The sequence below is a fragment of the Suillus plorans genome (assembly GCF_016647745.1).
Source record: "Suillus plorans strain S12 chromosome Unknown HD556scaffold_22, whole genome shotgun sequence".
Classification (NCBI taxonomy): Eukaryota; Fungi; Basidiomycota; class Agaricomycetes; order Boletales; family Suillaceae; genus Suillus; species Suillus plorans.
In genome coordinates, this window is record NW_024537406.1 from 362,195 (window position 1) to 380,668 (window position 18,474).

Below are 18,474 nucleotides of genomic sequence, written 5' to 3' on the forward strand. Positions count from 1 at the left end.
AAATGAATGACTGACTCGAAGGCGAGTCGCTGGAAAGTGCTCTACTAATAAAATCAGATGCTCATCGACACATTTATATAAAAACTCAGCTTACATTAGTGGGTTCCATGCTGGTATTAATGATGGCCTCAAGGCATATTTTCGGTTTAATTGTTGTAATAAGGATCATGTTTGGTGGTAGTCGGCGCTGCAGCAAGGATGGCCTCAAGGTATAATTTCGGTTTTGTTGTCATAATAAGGATGTTTGGTGGTAGTCGGCACTGCAGCAAGGATGGCCTCAAGGTATAATTTCAGTTTTGTTGTCGTAATAAGAGTGTTTGGTGGTAGTCGGCGCTGCAGCAAGGATGGCCTGAAGGTATAATTTCAGTTTTGTTGTTGTAATAAGAATGTTTGGCGGTAGTCAGTACTGCAGCAAGGATGGCCTCGAGGTATAATTTCAGTTTCATTGTTGTAATAAGGATCATGTTGAATGGTCATAGTGAGCCCTGCAACCGAACGGTGACACTGCATATTAGCAACAAGTATTGGTAATCAACTAAGAGGGGCGCGTACAGCAGATGATATTATGTAGAAGGAGATATGATAAAGAATATTATGCACCTGGGTACTTGTAGGTGCAGCAGATGATATGTAGAAGCGAAAACCCTGCTCCTGGTTACTGAACTTGTAATACAGACCGGTGTTGCTGTAGTGATCTATTAACTTGTCGGCCTTGAGCACGTGGTCCATGTGCTGCCGCTATAATAGATGTCGTGGAAGCTCCACCAGTGGTGTCATTGCGTGTCCGAATCTCCCTCGCAGCACCCTCGAGGATTGCGAGGTTCATATCTTGCGGCTGAATAGGTACCCGAAGGCCCTGCATGTGCTTTGCGTCTCGCATCCGTGCGGTGTTGAGAACAAGGTCATCAGGGTCCCCAATGTGATGTATCACAGCCTTAGCTTTTGATGTCTTCGCCCGTTCTTCGTAAACAAATTCAACATCGGAAGCCAAGCTCGTGCATTTGTGTACTCGGCATTGATGCTGCAGATTGGCTGCACATAAAATTTGCTTTCATAGAAACAGAAATTCAGTGACTGATGACTCGTACAGATGAACCACCAACCTCGACAGGATAGAGCAAAAAACCACCATGTGCCCTGACTGTGGGCATAGAGTAGGATGCTGCCGGTTCACCAACACTTCCGCGTTCCAGAAGAATTGCATCTGGACGCAGAAGGTTATCTGCATCCGAGCCTTGGCGCTGAATAATTTCTCGAATACACGCTACAATTGGAGACTGCTCTGCTGTGCCATCCGCTACGAGAACCCAATCTCCTATCTTACAAACATCCCCATTGAAAAGCACCATGGACTTGCAAGTACTGGAAATTATGTCCTTTGAGAGTGTCGTTTGGAAGCGATCGAAGTGCATTCGGAAAGTATTTCCCCGTCTCGGTAGTCAAGTAAGGTTGGAGCGGCAGGTTGTTACGAAGGCATTGACCTAAAGATACTGACCCTTAGTATTGTATTTCTCAAAGTTGGAACTCGTGTAAAATTGAACTTTACCGTATTTTTTAGTGTCAGCATGCGTGTCGAGTCCAAGGTAGTCAGTAATAATATTTGGCCGTTGAACAAGTGACAATGGACCCTTTCCAACAACTTTGACGTTTATGGCATCTGGCGGCTTGTCTGATGAGGGATTAGAGGCTTGGATAAGTTCGGGAGAATCAGAGTGAATGTCATTTGTATTATTATCATGCATGAGTATTCGTGCCCCCGAGAGAATATGACGAATCCGACTTCCATGGGCGAAAGAACGTGCGATATCCCGAGAAGGAGCGCGGTGGTTTGAATGAATACTTTTCGCACGAATGACAGCATTGAAGGACTCAAATGCCTCTGTCGCAAACAAAGCAGCTGGCCCAAATCGTCGAATGTGGTCAACGACATGTAATAGAACATGAAATTTAGGCTTATTGAACCATCGGGGAGTCCACCTGGCGGTGCACGCAAGAAAGTTATTGATCGATGTTGTAAGATTGCGCTGAGATGATAATGATCAGATACTAATATGAATATCAGCAAATCAGACTGAAAAGTATGCTACATACTAAATGTTCCATGGAGTTTTCGATTTCAGGCTGCCAGATGAGTGGTATTAGGTTTGATAACGCAACCCAAGTATCATAGCATTCTGTGGGTACCAAGTCATGAAGCACGAATGGTGCAACTTGTGCGATAGCACGAAAATCACGACCAACAAGAGACCCTGCATATTGAACGAGGGTGTGACCAGCGAGATGGCTGAGTCCAAGACCTGAGACGTCAACAGATGATAGGCGAGTTTCTAAAAGTTCCCGCTTCAATTTGTCTTTTCCGATTCTCACAGAGACAACGTCGCGCCAAAGGTATTTGACAAATCCAAGAAGGACTGTGTGGAGGATTTCCACAGGTGTGTCGGTGTGAGGATCGATACCTGAGATGTTGTTGAAGTCAATCCTAATAATATTACACTGTGAAAATGGTTGAGAGACCTTTGATTCGCCACACAGGACTTATGACATTTTCGGGCAGTGTCTCTTTAACTCTATCAAGCACTTCCTGTTTTGCCTTATTGCCACCCCGGATTTTGCAGTATGATTCAGCTAGGCGATTCAAGAATGAGTCCAGAAAGGTGTCCTTGATGCCCGTAGAAGTCTTCCTTTGTTTGATCTGGGTCTGATTCCCGACTGTTGACGCATGAATGAACATTGACTTGAGTTCAGCGATAGTTTCATCCTTGTGACGTGGTTCTCCTATCTAATATCATACTTCATAAACGAAAATATATGCAAGACCGCTCAGATTTGTTATTACCTTTACAAACTGCTTAACCCGTGTCGCCATCTCCTCCATGGTCTCCTTTACTCGTTTCCGTGTAGATTTTGGAGGAGCATCGGTAGTATAGGCTTCGGATTCACTTCCACTAACCTCACCAACACTATGGTCGGTATCTTCAGGTCGTGCAGCAGCTGCTCGTGCAGGATTGCTCTCCACACTTGCATCGTGCCCCTTCACTTTACAGATACGGCAAAAATATTTTCCCATTGACCCGATATGACAGGCCATCTCACTTTGCATGGGGTTGTCCCCGAGCAAGGCCAAGATGGACGGGATGACAAGAACATACTCCTCGTGGACACAGTCCCAGGCCCAGATGCCTTGCTTCCATGATTCCCTAAATTTTACCAGCATCGTTATTTCCACTTGCCTGCTCACGACAAATCTTACTCACTCAAGTTGGTCTACAATACCATCCAACATTTCAAGTGGAGGGGCAAGATTCAATGTACAAAGAAAATGGACGTTGTACTCTCGGTGGACTTCTGCTCGTGGCAATCCTGCAGCTGTAAAAAGAAATGAATTATGTTTGTTCCACTTCTTCGATAAGTTTCCAGATGTGTCGTCGCAGTATAACCAGAGAGGCATTGCATATACGCGAGCACCTGATGCCCGAACACGCCATTGATTGCCTTCAGAAGGATTGGTTAATGTCCATGGCTGCAATTTGCCATTAAGTTCACGTTCTACACCTAAACATATATTTGCGAGATGTAATAGTCAAAGTGATAAAATGACTCTACCATATATCGAGTATGCACGAGGTAGACCGGATGTGGCTTCGCTCGAATCCCAGTTTCGGAATGATACAAGAAGATCATCTTCTGATACTTCAAATGAATGAAAATCTTCTACAACCCAACCGCAATCCAGTTCACGAGTGACAGGCCGCAATGACCAAGCTTTAGTGTACATCTTCCCGCCACGTATGAACCACCGAAATGGAATGCAGGCTTGGCCGCTCGATAGTAATGCAGGCTCGAAAACAAAGAAATCTTGGTTGTGCAGTCTGACGACAGGCGTAAGCAGCTCCGGGTCAAGTTCCTCAAGCCAACATTTAGCTTGTCGAGCTTCATTCAGTTCCACACCGGTATCTTCAGGGTAGAAGTGTAACAGTGGCCGAACACGAGGATTCATCATTTCCTTCAAACACAACTAAGTATAAAATATTGATTAAATTTCAGCAACACACACACCTGCCGAATAATGTCAGGCAGCGAGTTAACATAGTACCTATGGCCAAGAGCACCTTCATAAGGGATTGAACGGATACCGCATAATCGTTGAATAGTGTCTTTGATGAGTTTGACAGACTTCACCGAAGGTACATCAACTACATTGTTGACCCGAAGTAGCCAGAGTAAAATATCAATCTGTCGTTCTGAAAAAACAGAGCGTGGAAGGTGCATGAGAATATCAAGTGTGCACGTCTGATAGAACACCACTGGATCAACAACAGTTGGCAGGTTGATAGACGACCTTACAATCTTATCGGGCCACGGAAACCATTCCTCATTCACGATTTGATTTCGAGAACGCTTTCTATCACTGCCAGTTCCAATAGCGGCATCACCAGCCTGGTTGTCATCTGCTCAAAATGTCAAAGTGAGCCGCATCCCATGTAGCCAGAGTAACATACCATCGTGCCATGTCTGCCCCGTAAAAACTTCTTCATCTTCTGATATTTCGGCTCCCTGATCATCTGAGAGGTCATCTTCATCTAAAAAGTCTCTTAAACCTTGCACGATCGTTGCCTTCGTGACTGAGTAGTCGCCAATGTTGTCTGCTGAGTCACCCAGCTCAAAATTGGGAGTGCTAGCCATGTCATCGAGAAGACAACGTAGCTCGACGATGGAGTTAGATTGAGCTTCAGGTACCATAGAACCATTCCCGTGACGCTGCTGCCTTCTCGAATGATATTTGACTGCATCTTGATGTGACCAGGTCCTCTCATGCTTCTGCACTGCTCGCCGATCATGGGGCTTATTGTCCTGACAAAGGTTGCAGACCCATTTGTTCGCCTCAGCAGGTGTCCAAACTAGCAAAAATTAGATCCTAGCTATTAGTTGTGAGCTTATCTATTAGATCACGTCGTACCATCAAGGTGGGAGAATTCTCCATCAGGCATAGTAGGTTGAGCAATGGGCCTGTTGATGAAGTGATTATTGCACTGAGGATAAGCAGAACAACCGTGCAAGGATATCTGTAAGACACCCTACGTATAAAGTACTTACAAGGCAGAACTGTAGAACGATACATCAGGAAAAAACATGTTGACTATATAGTCCTATATAGTCAGGGTAGTGCGTGTAGTTCCGTCGTCAAGTCCCTTCTATGTAGTCAGCGTTGTACTACATAGTATCACGTAGCAGGCTACTAGCAGCTACAAAGTACTACAGTACTACTGTAGTTCATAGGAGTGCTACTACGTGCAACTACCCGCAGCTATATAGAACCCATAGTTTGTCGGAGTGCGCAGTAACCAGCAGCTAAATCGCATGCAAAAAAAACCAATAGTGTCTGAATTCGAGTACACGACACACAAGATAGTATAGTATAAATGTCCTACTCAATCCTCCTCTTCATCCGCACCTATAAACCTGCCACTCTCGCTACAAGCCTCCACATCCTCCTCCTCTTCATCCGCATCTATAAGCCCGCCACTCTTGTTGTCGTCCGACACATCCGAGTCGAAGAAGACCGAGGGAACCAAAGCTGAGGAACAGGAGGACAACTAGATGGTGCGAGCGCAAGGATAAAGGCACAGGGACAAGGGAGAGGTGACATCGGGCCCGAAAGCTAAAAAGTTTCCAAGTTTTATTTCAATATATCGGTTAGAAAAACAACTTACAGTATCAGTAGAAAGTCTAGCGAAAGGACGAATGAACGTCTCAATTCTTTGCAGAAACTGAGACGTGAGTTTACATTAGTTCATTATTTGATTACCAGTATTGACGCGACGCAGTAGGCTTACCTGTTAGGTAGATGTTTCGTCAATGGAGTTCTTTGCAGAAACTGAGACTAGGTTTACCTGTTAGCTCCATCGCTCCGTTCGCTTGCCTCCATTCACTAATTCTCGCGAGGAGTTCATAAGGCGCAGTGCGCTCATGGAATAAGTGCACATGTACTAGTAGTAGCCAATCATTAAACAAGTCCTGTCAATGTCAGAGTGAGAAAATCTTCAGCTCGAACGAGGATCGACACACTCACTCTCTGCAAACGGTGGTCAACGACTTCGATCAGCATGGCTCGAGCCCGAAAGAAGATCAACACACTCACGAACTGCGAATGGCGGGCAATGATTTGAATCAGCATGACTCGAGCTCGAAGGAAGATCGACACTCACAGGCTGTCACTACTGTGCACCTTTGCGAAATCGGACGACAAGGTGCTTCATTTGTGGGACTTGAAGACAGGTGTTGTGTTGAAGAAGACCTTGAATAATTTGGTTTAAATAGAAAGAACAAGATTGGGATAAATAAAAATCATTGCGCACCTCAATATGAAAATTTAAATAAGAAACAGGCAGCTGTCTCAGGCAGAGAAGTTAGAACATTGAAGTTAGGAAAATTTTTGAACGTACGTGAGCGCACCCATCACGTGAACAAACATATACAAATGTTGGACTTTGGAAGTTTTCGAACCCGCTGGGTGACAAGGCCCATGTACCTCTCTATTGGCGACATTGCAAAAGAAAAACGGCAGGAAACATCAGCACGAGCGCAGTCATCTCATATCTGTTTCCCACTCTTCAAGTTCCATACCTGCAGCGAGCCGTCCCATGAACAAGTCATTATCTGTTCTCCGCCTGGCAGATGTATAGCTTCCTCGACCGAATGGGTGTCCCTCAAATCTCTGGCGGGGTGTGATCGTCGGTCCCTCCTTCCTTCTAACGATGAGTAAAGACATCTAGGTGCGGTTCCATCTCAGGTTTCATCCAACAAATCACAGTTCTTCACTTACAATGATACGTTTAGATACCATGCAGCGCTTAGTCGAGGCATTCTACAAAAACATGTGCGGGGATGGCACAATGAATTCCAAGCGAGCTGCCCGGGCACTGCACCGAGCGGTCCAGTTGTTGGCCTCCGACAAGGACTTACCCTTGGACCAGCACATAGTGTTCGTGCATATTGGCATATGATCTATTTCGTGTGTCCTCTCCCTTTTTTTCAAGTGTTCTTGAGACCATCTAACCACTTCGCGTGTAGTATCCAGCCATGGCTATGTTGCCAATAACTCCAAATTCGATATTTCAGTGAGACTGTACACCTTCACGATATGTACACCTAAATCCGACGTCAAATTCAATTTGTATTTTCCAGTTTGTTGCCTCCGAGCGAAAGGTGGCCGCTCCTAAGGTTTGTGTGAGGGTCATGTTCAACATTGTACCTTCGGTTTGAACGTGGTCTGGCATATCATCTCATAACGGCAAGACACTTTTGACACTCTTTCCACGTCTCCGGCTGAATGCCATTGTCCAAGACATTCTGCATGTCCGCTATTAATTAGTTTTGTTACTACCCAGCTACTATCAACTACGAACTATTGCGACTCCTGGTTACTACCAGCGCCCGCCGTAGCCTCCTGTAGCCCACTGTAGCTCTATATAGTCTGAATGACAGCTACGTGAACTACATAGACCTATGGTGACTATATAGTACTATATAGGCGTCACCAGGACTCCTACGATTTTTGTTTTTTCCTGATGTATTGTTTCCAGTATGTGCTGCTTTCGGCCGTAGTGGGGTGACTAAACGAGGCTGTTGATCCAACGATTATTGTGCTGAGAGTGTATGGAGAGACTGCCGAAGGATAACTCAAGGACGCCCTCCGCAGATAGTACCTATGGGGTGCGGCCCTTGTTTGGCGTTGTTCCCAGGATAAATCGCTTATGGCCGAATAGACCAAACAGTTTGAACCTCAGGTTAAACTCGCAATGAGCCTGAGGCCCAACGCTCGGCGGCTGCCGGACAACTCAACATTAGCATTTCATTCTTGTTTATACTTAACCGACGGATCTTGTCCTAACTCAGTACTCAGTCTTTATTCAAAACGGAACGGCGCACAAAATTTATATATATACTGAGCGCCAAAAGGACCAGTTTAACCACAGGTTCAACTAACTTCTTACCGTGTACATGTATCCATGGATTTTACATGGGTTATTTTTTGATTTTCGCAGAGAATAAAACTTGTTCTGTGCCTGTTGTTACTGTTCACCTGTACTGACGCAGAATGGTCATACTGTGAACGATTTTTTTGATGATTATGCATCGACTCTACGCAGACCAACTCTGAATGCGTTAGCGGGTGCTCATGGACTTTCGGTAGACGTTGCAGAAGTTAAGTCTATTTCCCATCAGGTTAGTACAGGACTTTGGTTCTCATTAACATTCGTCACGAACATTTGAAGGGCGACTTTGTGCCGCAGTAGTTGTTGGTAGATTGTTACTGTTCCGCCATTCGCCGCGGCAGGACTTGGCAGAAGACCGGAGCATGCATGAGGTGAATTTATGATAAACTGTGTAGTTGTCAATGCAAATCCGTTTCCTGACTGTATCTACCCAACAAGTGCACATTAGAACTAGCTGTTCGTCCACGGCAAAGTCAGGGCGCCCTCTCCCTAAGGTTGAAGACAATTTTGACCACCTGCAAGCTATCTGATGCACTCAAGAAGCAGAATGTGGCTTAGAATGATCTTAATATCAACGGACTTGAGGTATTTCAACGAGTTGGAGCGAGTTGAGGCCGTACAAAGTCCATTGACGAGTTGAGAGGGTACTATGAGGATGTCACATCCGAGTGATTAATGTCGGCCTGGTTGACGAATAATTTACCTCCTCTGAGTTTCGCCTGTCATGGCATGGCAGTTCTGCCGTGTTCTGCCGATTCTGCTGGCAGAACTGCCGGCAAATTTAAATTGCGCGACGACAAGGCTTTAACATGTCCCGTGGTGACGAAGGGCCCGTACTTTCTGCGAAGATAGCCTCGTTCTTGATAACTATGTTGGCGACCACGAAACGATGTGGTTAATGAAGGGAACTGAATCAAAGACGCTGGTGATGAAAGGAGCGGCCCGATGCGTTTTCGGGACTAGCGGACCTTTAACTTTTGTTCTCTGCAACCTTGTCTGTCTACCAGCTAGCAATCTATCTTGTTCTCCCTTTGCCGCAGGGTCGGTATCAGAGCCTCACATCAGACTTAGGGACCCGGGTGATGATACGTTAAATCACTCCAGAAAGTGGAAAAAAAACATGCACACACATTCATATTCACTGAATCAAGTTTGATTGTGATTTCAGGATGCGACCGTATACTAGCGGGCTCTTCCGCGAGCACCAGTGCGTTATAGAACTTATAAATGCTGAACTGATCTCCCTGCTGAGTTTACCCCTATTAGAAGTATTTCTCATGGCTGGCTGCCGCTATAGACAACCTCCAAACCAACGTTCTCTCGACTGTTATGATTATCCATCGATGGTTAACTCATCTCATTTGAATTTGAATGATACGTGCATCGCCAGCGAGCTGACTGTGACTCCTTCTAGCGTGATTTACAGAAGGAGATCAACGTTCACTGCCGCTGAAGTGACCTGCATTCTCAGCCAACTTGATGTGCTTAATACACTAACTCCATTATCTTATTTTCGGATCGTCGCCATGGACCATGGATGCCAGCACAACAAGAAAACTGGGCTGGGAGGGTGTCCACCGACGCACATACTAGTATAAGTACTGAATAGTAGATTTTCCCTTCCCTTTAGATTTACCTTGAATCTCTTCAGGCTACACAGTCAACACTACTCGCGTTATACTATGGTGTCGCGATCCAACCCCACACCATATTGCAATAATGTTACAGATCTCCAGGACTCCTTGTCCGCTGAACTCTCTCAGCGGCTCAAGGATCTCCTGGATCAAGCCCTGCTCGGGTTTATACGGCCAAATTCCATGTCTCAGTTTGCTCAACATGCTTCCGAGTTGGCTAACTTCCGCGAGGCTATAGCACAGGGGAATTCAAATGATGATATAGAATTTCTGCGCAGCTTCCGAGAATTCGTTCCAACTACGAACTACGAACCTTATAGGCCGTTCATAGCCAAGTTTTTTGCGACCCCTTGCAAGGAGTCTGACGTAAAGAACATGTTCGCCCCAGGACTGCCCTACTGCTTAGCCATTTCCAGCACGACATCTGGAAGAGCGCCAAAAACATTCCCAATATACCGACCTGCATCGCACCTTTTGCATCATCCCTTATATTTGTCGCTTCGCCACTCAGAGGGTAGTACCTTATCACCATCTTCTTTGAGTTTTGGGCAAGCCCTCGAAATGGATCTCGAGGATGACCAGAGCTCCAAGATGTTGCCGGTCTGCTCGGTAACCGTCGGTTTTCTGCGAATGCAAATGAACTGGGTCATCGAGCATGATATGGACAGACTCGAATTATGGGGTAAGTTCGTTGTACTATTTTCCCTTGCATCTACTGATATCTAGGCAACTTTCAGTTCCAGGGACAACGGGCCCATACGCGATTTCCTTGGTGAAGAACTATCGTGCTTTCTTCATTTTGAATGCGCTATTTGCACTGACAGACTGCCGGGTGACAACTATCCGCTTCCTCTTCGCCAGTGTATTCGTCAATTTTTTGCAATACATAGAGGATGAGTGGACTCTCCTCATCGACTGCATCGCGAAAGGGATCATTCCAGACATGGAAAACCTAGAGCACGTCCGAGAACCTTTGGAGGTTGTATTTACGTTGATTTTACATTTCATTCAACTCACAATTTGTCTCAGAAACATTTTACTCCAAACCCTATTCGTGCTGCCGAGCTTCGCGAAATTGGACCTCCTGGTATCGAGGGCTGGGCCGTCCGTGTGTGGCCTGACTTGACAAAGTTTATTGGGATCACCGGAGGCCCTGCTGCTGCATCCGTTCCAAAGGTATGTCAAGTGTGGAAGGTTCACTATGCAATTGGAAACTCAGCGACATAAGGTTACTCACGTCCTCGGACATTCTGTTGCCATGCAGTCTCCTTGTTATGGCAGCTCTGAATGTTATATCGCCATACCATATTTCAACGGCAACCCTAATACCGACTTCAAGGTAGTGCCTATAGATGGGGTCACCGAGTATCTGGACGTGCGTTACAACGAGCCTTCGGAACGTGTATTGTCTGCTGTAAGAACTATTTACTGCATTCCGGCTTTGTGTACTCATCCCTGTCGCAGTGGGAGCTTGAGACTGGAGGGCATTACGAGCCCGTCTTGACGACTCGTAATGGCTTGTGGAGATACCGTATCGGCGATGTTATCGTCGTTAAAGGCTTTGCGCCAGATGATGGATTACCTGTCATCAATTACCTTCATAGGCGAGAGTAAGTTACGATATGATTGATTTGCGGCTTAGCAGTTGAAATGCCCGCCGAGAAGTGGCTCACTTGGACTGGCGTATGGAACAGCGTGTACAGAGTCGCAATTGACGGATGCGATCGTATCTGCGTCTGAACAATGGATCGGCCAAATCATAGATTTCACTGTTGTGGCCGACGACAGAGACACGCCAGCCACTTATGGGTACTTGGTAGAAATTGGAGGTGATATAGGTTCGTGCTTGCTTCGTACTCTTCCGCGCGACTATGCTTATTTATATTCGCAGGAACGGAGGCGAAAATGGCAACACAACAAATTTTTGAAGACCTCATGGAAAATAATGAGTATCATATGACTTTTTGGCAAGGAAGAGCAAGGAAGCCAACCGTCCGTCTCGTGAAGAAAGGCACCTTCACTGAATATCGCAGGCAGAAATGCGAGAAGACAAACGTCTCGATGGCCCAGGTGAAGGTTCCCATCGTCTTATCCGACCCATCGTTTAGGGAATGGCTCCTGCAGAAGGTTATCATGGAGTTATAAGATATTGTAAAAGCCGGCTGGAATGTCTCTATTCTTACCTTTCCGCACTTCCATATAGTTACAAATTTTAGCAGTGACCGGGCAGACCACATGATATCTGGACTAAATTTTGACTGGCGGATGATTGGTATTTGCCAGCTTGGAATTTAATGACATCCACTTCATGGGATAGCGATACGGATCCCGGGGATCTACTGTGTATATCCCACTCTCTTCCACTTCATCTCTAGAAAATCCTTTTGAAATCCTTATCTCCGAGTATAAAGGAAATGCATCGACCGTCATATGAGAATCATAGTATTTCGCGTGATCCAGTAAGTGTTCGAAACCCTTGCTTTCGCCGAAGCCCCGATAGTAGTGGCCCCGATCTGTGAAAAAGTGAGCTGAAGTGAACTGCGATTCCCACATCAGTGGGAATAAATGCGACACAGAGAAGTGGACCTCGGAACCCTTGCAAATCGTAGGAGACGCAAAGGAATGCCAATCGAGTTAAGGCTATATGAGACGGTTACTATTAGTAACACGACTCGGAGTAGTAAGAAGGCGTCCACGTGAACATACGTGTGGGCATCTGTGTCAGTACGAGCACCCGAGGCATCCACGTCAGTGCGGGCCCATCTGCGTCAAAGAAAGTGCGGGAATCACATGTGCATGACAGTAGGTGTTGGTAAGGACGGCACTCTCGCTCGCCACTGGCAAAAGGTGTCATGGTGACTGGGTAAACAATCCTCCTTAATGATCAGATTCAACTTGAATGACCTCCTCCACCGGCAGCGTATAGCCGTTAGCCATATTGACCAAAGAGCTGAGGCTTATTACTCAAGTTATCAGATATGACGTTGATTCAAAAGACGAGGCAATGACATGTGATGTACGATCACAACAATCTTTCACTTCTCAGAGAGAAAACATGACAAGAATCTTATCTTCGTGCCTTTAGTAGTTAGCATCCTGCTGAATGAGTGCAATGGCTTTTGCCGAGCGGGCCTTAATAAAGCACTTGAAGGGCTTGGGGTGACTACGAGTGTCTATTCATACCAACACCTTGCGCGATAAGATGGGAGACATACCTGATCGTGACCGATGAAGGGTCAACCTCGGGGGTGATCTCAACACCGTTCTCGACGACCTTTGAGATATCAAATACGGCCAATGACATTGCGGCGGATATCCAAACGGAGGCTTCAGCGAGGAGGAGACCTGTAAATGAAAAAAAGAAACAAGAACATCAGAATACTTGTTTTTTGGACGTTTTTTTTGCATTGGGTATACCTGGACAGATACTGGGACGTAGAAATTTAGTACTAGTATTATTCTCAAGATGAACTTCATGCTTACCGTCTTCCAAAACCGAAGCAGATCGTGCGGGGCTCTGTCTCTGGCTTCTTTCCGTCATTGGCCAAAAAACGTTCAGGATTGAATTGCGAGGGATTAGCATATGTCTCCGGGTTGTTGAGCATGAACCTGTCGTTATATTCCGTAAACATATCGAACACGGAACGAGGGGAGATACCAACCATTGGTTGGGTATAATAAGGGAACCTTTTGGAATATAGTACCCGTCGTGGATGTCGTCCTCAGTTACACGGTGGACGAAACCTGATATAGGGATACCGCTCGGTAACTAAAGAATATGATAAACGAGATACACAGACCGGTAGGGGCAACAGAATTCCAGCGCAGTACTTCTTTGGTAAGCGCCTCGATATAGGGGAGGGAGGCGTGGTCGGAAAAGGAGGGAAGACGATCAGGACCAACAACAGCATCTATTTCAGCCTGGGCTTTCTTCTGCACATCAGGAAAAAGTGTCATAGCTAGAAAGAGAGCATATATTGCGGATACAGTCTGAGAAATCAGGCGTTAGTCTCATTGACACATGATAATTGAAATATGTAGGGACCAACTGTGTCGGAACCACCGCCGTATAGAGATAAAGCGGACCATTTTGCCCGGTCATTCTCTTCCGAAGTCAGATCTTGGCCTTCCAACAGAGATGAGGTGAAAGACTTCGGAGCAATACCCGCAGCCTGCAACATTCAACTTCAACACATGATACCTGAGCTACAAATGTTGGTCACCATCTGAGCTTTGACGAAATTGTAGGGTCCGGAAGCCATTTCTTCGACAGTCTCGTGCCATTCACGCGCTATGCGCTTAAAGCCAGTACCGGGAAACCACTCAGGGACCTTGGCCACTCAAAATTACAAGGTTATTGAACGAGAGTGTCTGAATGTTGTATGCGCACTTACGGAGTGGTATGATATCAACCATAAAGGCACCGTGAGCAGTGGCCAGCGAGAATTGCTCCAGAGCGCGGTCCGCAATATCGACGAAGGGATCATTGCTCTCCTTCACTTCATATCCGTATGAGATTCGCAGAATGATAGCGCCAGCAGTGCTGGTAAAATTCAAGATCAGGTCAATGCAAGGACGACTCGGATTCATACATACTGTCGAACATGTTCTTGTAATTGATCAGGTCTCGTAAGCACACGCTTGAGGAATTTGCGAGTCTCAATGTCCTCGACTGAGCTATAGGCGTCCATTGCAGCGCGGGTGCCGATGGCACGGTGAAAGTCCTTGCGATACCGGCGAAACCGGTCGCCGTAAGGAGAAAAACCCAGCATATGCTTCCAGCCAACAAGTTCGCCAGCCATTGGCAGAACAGGACGGTCGGAGTAGATCGAGCTCTTCTTGTCCAGCATGTCCATTGCAGTCTTGGAAGAATTCAATACTATGAAGTGCTGACCTAGAACCTGGATATGCGAGATATCGCCTGCATGCATGATGTGAAAAATCAAGATTGGAAAAATACGTGTGGCTCACCATACTTCTTGCCCCACTCCGCGAAGGTGAGCCAGGGCCTTATTTTAGGCATGTCTAGGACATTCCCAACAAGGGGAAACCCTGGAGGACCAGGGGGATATGGTGCAGGGTTCTTTCTGAACACCTGCTTTACCAGGTAGACTCCCACACCAGCAAGACATAGTAGATTCAGCCAAGTGACATTCGTGAGTGTCGACATGGTCTACTAGCGAGGGTGAACAACCAAAGGGGTGTTGTGTGATGAGCAATCCAGTAAGGGGAGTCCCTTCTTATATGGTTGCCCACTCACAATATGGTATGCCCAGCGTGGCATTGGCCTCCGAGTTCCATCCTAGGTATTGTATACGAACTGCTGGAATTGCTGATTAGAGATAGCCGATCCCATTGAAAATCGCCACCTACAGGTGACTGAGGAAGCTGAACCGTTGATCGGCGCTGACCGGTCGACCGATGATGAAAATTTTACCGGGATTGCCTTGTTCCAGGACTCTATAAAGAGACTAGTCTGTGTAGAAGAAGTGTGAAGTTTGAACAACCATGGAAAGCAACATTGGGACTCCGTGCACCGTAATTAATTTAAGATTTGGCACTCTCATTTGAATAATATATATAATATATCCTGTATATTCTAGTGTAATGCTCCAGCTTCATCTATAAACACTGAGGTCATGCCAAACATTGGTTGGGCTGGGACCGAACCACCTGTACTTGACCGGGTTATGCATAATCATCACTGATTAGACACAGGCCGTTATGCATGGTTACCTCTAGTTTTCGACGTTATGCATAATCCCCTCGACTGTATGTATAGTAATGTTCCCACTGGTGTCCGTGATGCATAATGCCTTCGACTGTCATACAGGATGCTTCCGATCTTCTCTTTCCATGTTCCTGGCATCTACGATCGCAATCTCGGAGACTTTATAAATAGCACCAACATATCCTGGCTGCATCCTTCTAAGATCACGATCTCGGAGACTGACGCAATCAATGATTATATATAGTGCTACCAACACATAGTGTCATATCCCGCGTTCCGGACCCGGACCTATCACACTCATCATTTCCGGATTTCCGGATCCGGCCGACTTCTATGTATCGTCCGGATCCGACCCGCGTCTAACTTCCGCGCCTTATCCCTTTGGTATTTCCCTTATCAGTTAGTACGCTTTATTTTCCGTTCCTTATTCATTTCCGTCTTCATTTTACTAAGTTCCGATAGACTAGTGATAGTCGTCCCATATGTTTTCTTCATAGCTTTACATAGCTTCGCACTGCACTTACTGTTCTCCGTTATGTCCTCAGTAGTATATAAACCCCTGTACAATCTCTGTAGTTTCCTCAGTTCGAATATCATATTAGACTCTGCTCATTCTCTCCTCCGTCCGACTTGAGTTTCTCTCTCGTCGACCTCCGCTCGTCTTAGGATCGACTCCTATAGACTTGACACCTCCGCCTCTACCTCTGGTAGTCCTCCGCTGTTTCCTTTCTAGTTCGGACTTCGTCCGGATTAGTCTTATCTCTTGTTTCCGAACGTCCGCCGGAATTCCCGCGCATCGGACATCGGACTCCGGACATCGCCCGACGCCCTCCGGACATCGTCCGGTAACCTTCGGACATCGTTCAACAACCCTCGGAAGTTAGGGGCACGTACTCGGGTAAGGGGCGCAGCGCACGAGCTGAAGCCAAGCCCTTCGGATCCGACCTTTGAGCACGTTCTTAACAGTATATTCGAACTCACACCTTACCGAGTATACTTACATCTGACTTCATGGCACCTACACGGGCGCAGACCGCTCTTAATGCAGCGGGTGTAGTAACCGCCCGACGTGACTCTACTCCCATAGTCGATGCCTTCCTCAGTTTCTCACAGCGTCGCGCTAGTGCGCAAGGCGCTGCCTCCAGCATCTCACAACTCATGAATCGCCCACATCCGTCTACCCCCACCCCCACACCCGCCGGAAATCTTCCGCACAATGATTCCGACGATGAACTTGCCCTAGGCGGTAACCCGCCGGGAGGAGGTGGCGGAGATCCGGATGATGAACCTCCGGAAGACCCGACTGACGATGAAAACGAAGGTCTAGGTCCACAAGACTTGGTCTTCCTCCGGCTATCCCAAGCCATCAATAACCTGGCACGTAACAACCGCCAATCCTCTGGATCCGGTGATCCTAAAGTCAAAGTCCGAGAACCGGATACCTTCGATGGCACTGAGCCCCGGAAACTCCGGGCGTTCTTTGTCCAATGTGAGCTTAACTTCCAAGCTAAGCCGAAATCTTTCCGTACCGGCCGAACTAAGGTCAACTTCGCACAATCATACCTCAAGGGCATGGCCCTTGAATGGTTTGAGCCGGACCTCCTTTCGGATGATCTAACGGATCGTCCGGACTGGATGGACGACTACTCCGAGTTCATGTTAGAACTCCAAACTAACTTCGGACCTCATGACCCGGTCGGAGATGCGGAAATGCAGCTGGAACAGCTCTACATGCGCGATGGACAGCGCATCAACAAGTATGTTGTAGATTTCCAGCGGCTAGCTTCCCAAGTCCGAGGTTGGGGCGACGGAGCTTTGCGCCGTCAGTTCTACAATGGACTTCCGGCTCGCATCAAAGACGAAATCAGTCGTCAAGGAAAACCCACCACTCTGTCCCAATACAAAACTCTCGCCCAGACTATCGACGCTCGATACTGGGAACGCAAGGGAGAAGTCTCCCGCGAAACCAAACCCTCCGCATCCGCGCCTCCTGCTAAGCAGTCAGCTTCCACTTCCGACCGGAAAGAGTACTCCGGCGGAAAATCCGGAAACGCTTCGGCTTCCTCCTCCGCCAAACTTCCGGACTTGACGTCCAAGCTCGGAAAAGACGGCAAACTCACCTCCGAGGAACGCCAGAGGCGCATGGAGAAGAAGCTCTGCCTCTTCTGCGGCGGACCCGGTCACACTGCCCGGGACTGCCTAAAGTCCACTTCCCGTGCGGCCAAAGGTCGTGCTAGCACGGTGACTCCGGAAGCCAAACCGGAGGTCTCGGAAGAGACAAAAAATTAGTCCGCAACCCTCCTGACTCCGCGCGGGACGAGGGTTGCGTTGACTCAACCCGTGCAATGGAGCTACGTCTCAACGCTATTTCCTTTTCCGATCCGAACTCTCTAGTACCATCCGTTTCAATTTCTACTTTTCCCGATATCTCTCCGTTTCCGGCTCTTGTAGATTGTGGATCGTCTCATTGTTTTATAGAAACCAGATTAATCCGAGAAAATAACATTCCAACCTATGCAATTCCTCCGCTTCCGCTCCATCTGTTTGATGGTACTTCTAATGCCACTATTACTGAGGCAGTAGATTTACCGATCCGGTTTCCGACCGGCGTGGTTACCTCTGAAACATTTTATGTTACTCCGCTGGACTCATCCTGTTCCATCGTTCTAGGATATAGCTGGCTCACCCGACACAATCCGTTGATTGACTGGGTAAAGGGCAGCATCGATTTCCGTCCGATCCCTCATGGAGTGCCTCCGTCCCCTCCGACCTCTTTTCCGCCGGCTCCGGCGGAAATCCCTTCCTCAACCTCGCCGAGTCCCTCCGCTGATAAAACCGTTCCTAATATTTCCCTAATCAATGCAGTTGCCTTTTGTCGGGCCTGTAAATTAGAGGGATCGGTCCAGTTCAGTATTTTTGTTCGTCCGTCCGGTGTCAATCTCCGCTCCGCTACACTCTCCTCCGAACCTCTGAACCTATCTGGAATCCCTTCGGAATATCACGAGTATGCGGATGTCTTTGATAAGGGCAAAGCCGGACAGCTCCCTCCCCATCGTCCCTATGATCTAAAGATCGATTTGGAAGAAGGAGCGGCTCCGCCCCTTGGCACCAT

At 47.1% G+C, this 18,474-nt stretch overlaps 3 protein-coding genes across 3 annotated transcripts; 1 reads left to right on the forward strand and 2 right to left on the reverse strand.

Moving 5' to 3' along the window:
• Positions 1 to 9: 9 nt before the first annotated feature.
• On the reverse strand, positions 10 to 6,992 carry HD556DRAFT_1472946 (uncharacterized protein; the record flags this gene model as incomplete). The annotated part of the gene is made up of 20 exons (XM_041308479.1): positions 10 to 349; positions 678 to 1,021; positions 1,104 to 1,362; positions 1,492 to 2,024; positions 2,092 to 2,456; positions 2,515 to 2,779; positions 2,837 to 3,230; positions 3,255 to 3,552; positions 3,604 to 4,015; positions 4,057 to 4,448; positions 4,500 to 4,898; positions 4,958 to 5,007; positions 5,095 to 5,103; positions 5,461 to 5,594; positions 5,712 to 5,768; positions 6,071 to 6,142; positions 6,444 to 6,533; positions 6,625 to 6,769; positions 6,824 to 6,865; positions 6,964 to 6,992. The coding sequence occupies 20 exons, from the start codon at positions 6,990 to 6,992 to the stop codon at positions 205 to 207; spliced, it is 4,434 nt and encodes a 1,477-aa protein (XP_041161292.1). The 3' UTR covers positions 10 to 204.
• A 2,687-nt stretch (positions 6,993 to 9,679) lies between these two features.
• HD556DRAFT_1235544 (GH3 auxin-responsive promoter) lies at positions 9,680 to 11,776 on the forward strand (the record flags this gene model as incomplete). Its single annotated transcript, XM_041297755.1, has 7 exons — positions 9,680 to 10,317; positions 10,358 to 10,610; positions 10,661 to 10,807; positions 10,860 to 11,045; positions 11,096 to 11,241; positions 11,297 to 11,484; positions 11,523 to 11,776. 7 exons carry the CDS (start codon positions 9,680 to 9,682, stop codon positions 11,774 to 11,776), a joined length of 1,812 nt encoding a protein of 603 aa, XP_041161293.1.
• A 649-nt stretch (positions 11,777 to 12,425) lies between these two features.
• HD556DRAFT_1472969 (cytochrome P450) lies at positions 12,426 to 14,801 on the reverse strand (the record flags this gene model as incomplete). The annotated part of the gene is made up of 11 exons (XM_041308480.1): positions 12,426 to 12,794; positions 12,847 to 12,976; positions 13,049 to 13,059; positions 13,115 to 13,240; positions 13,294 to 13,375; positions 13,432 to 13,621; positions 13,681 to 13,803; positions 13,855 to 13,970; positions 14,026 to 14,174; positions 14,228 to 14,552; positions 14,603 to 14,801. 11 exons carry the CDS (start codon positions 14,799 to 14,801, stop codon positions 12,713 to 12,715), a joined length of 1,533 nt encoding a protein of 510 aa, XP_041161294.1. The 3' UTR covers positions 12,426 to 12,712.
• Between the last annotated feature and the right edge of the window lie 3,673 nt (positions 14,802 to 18,474).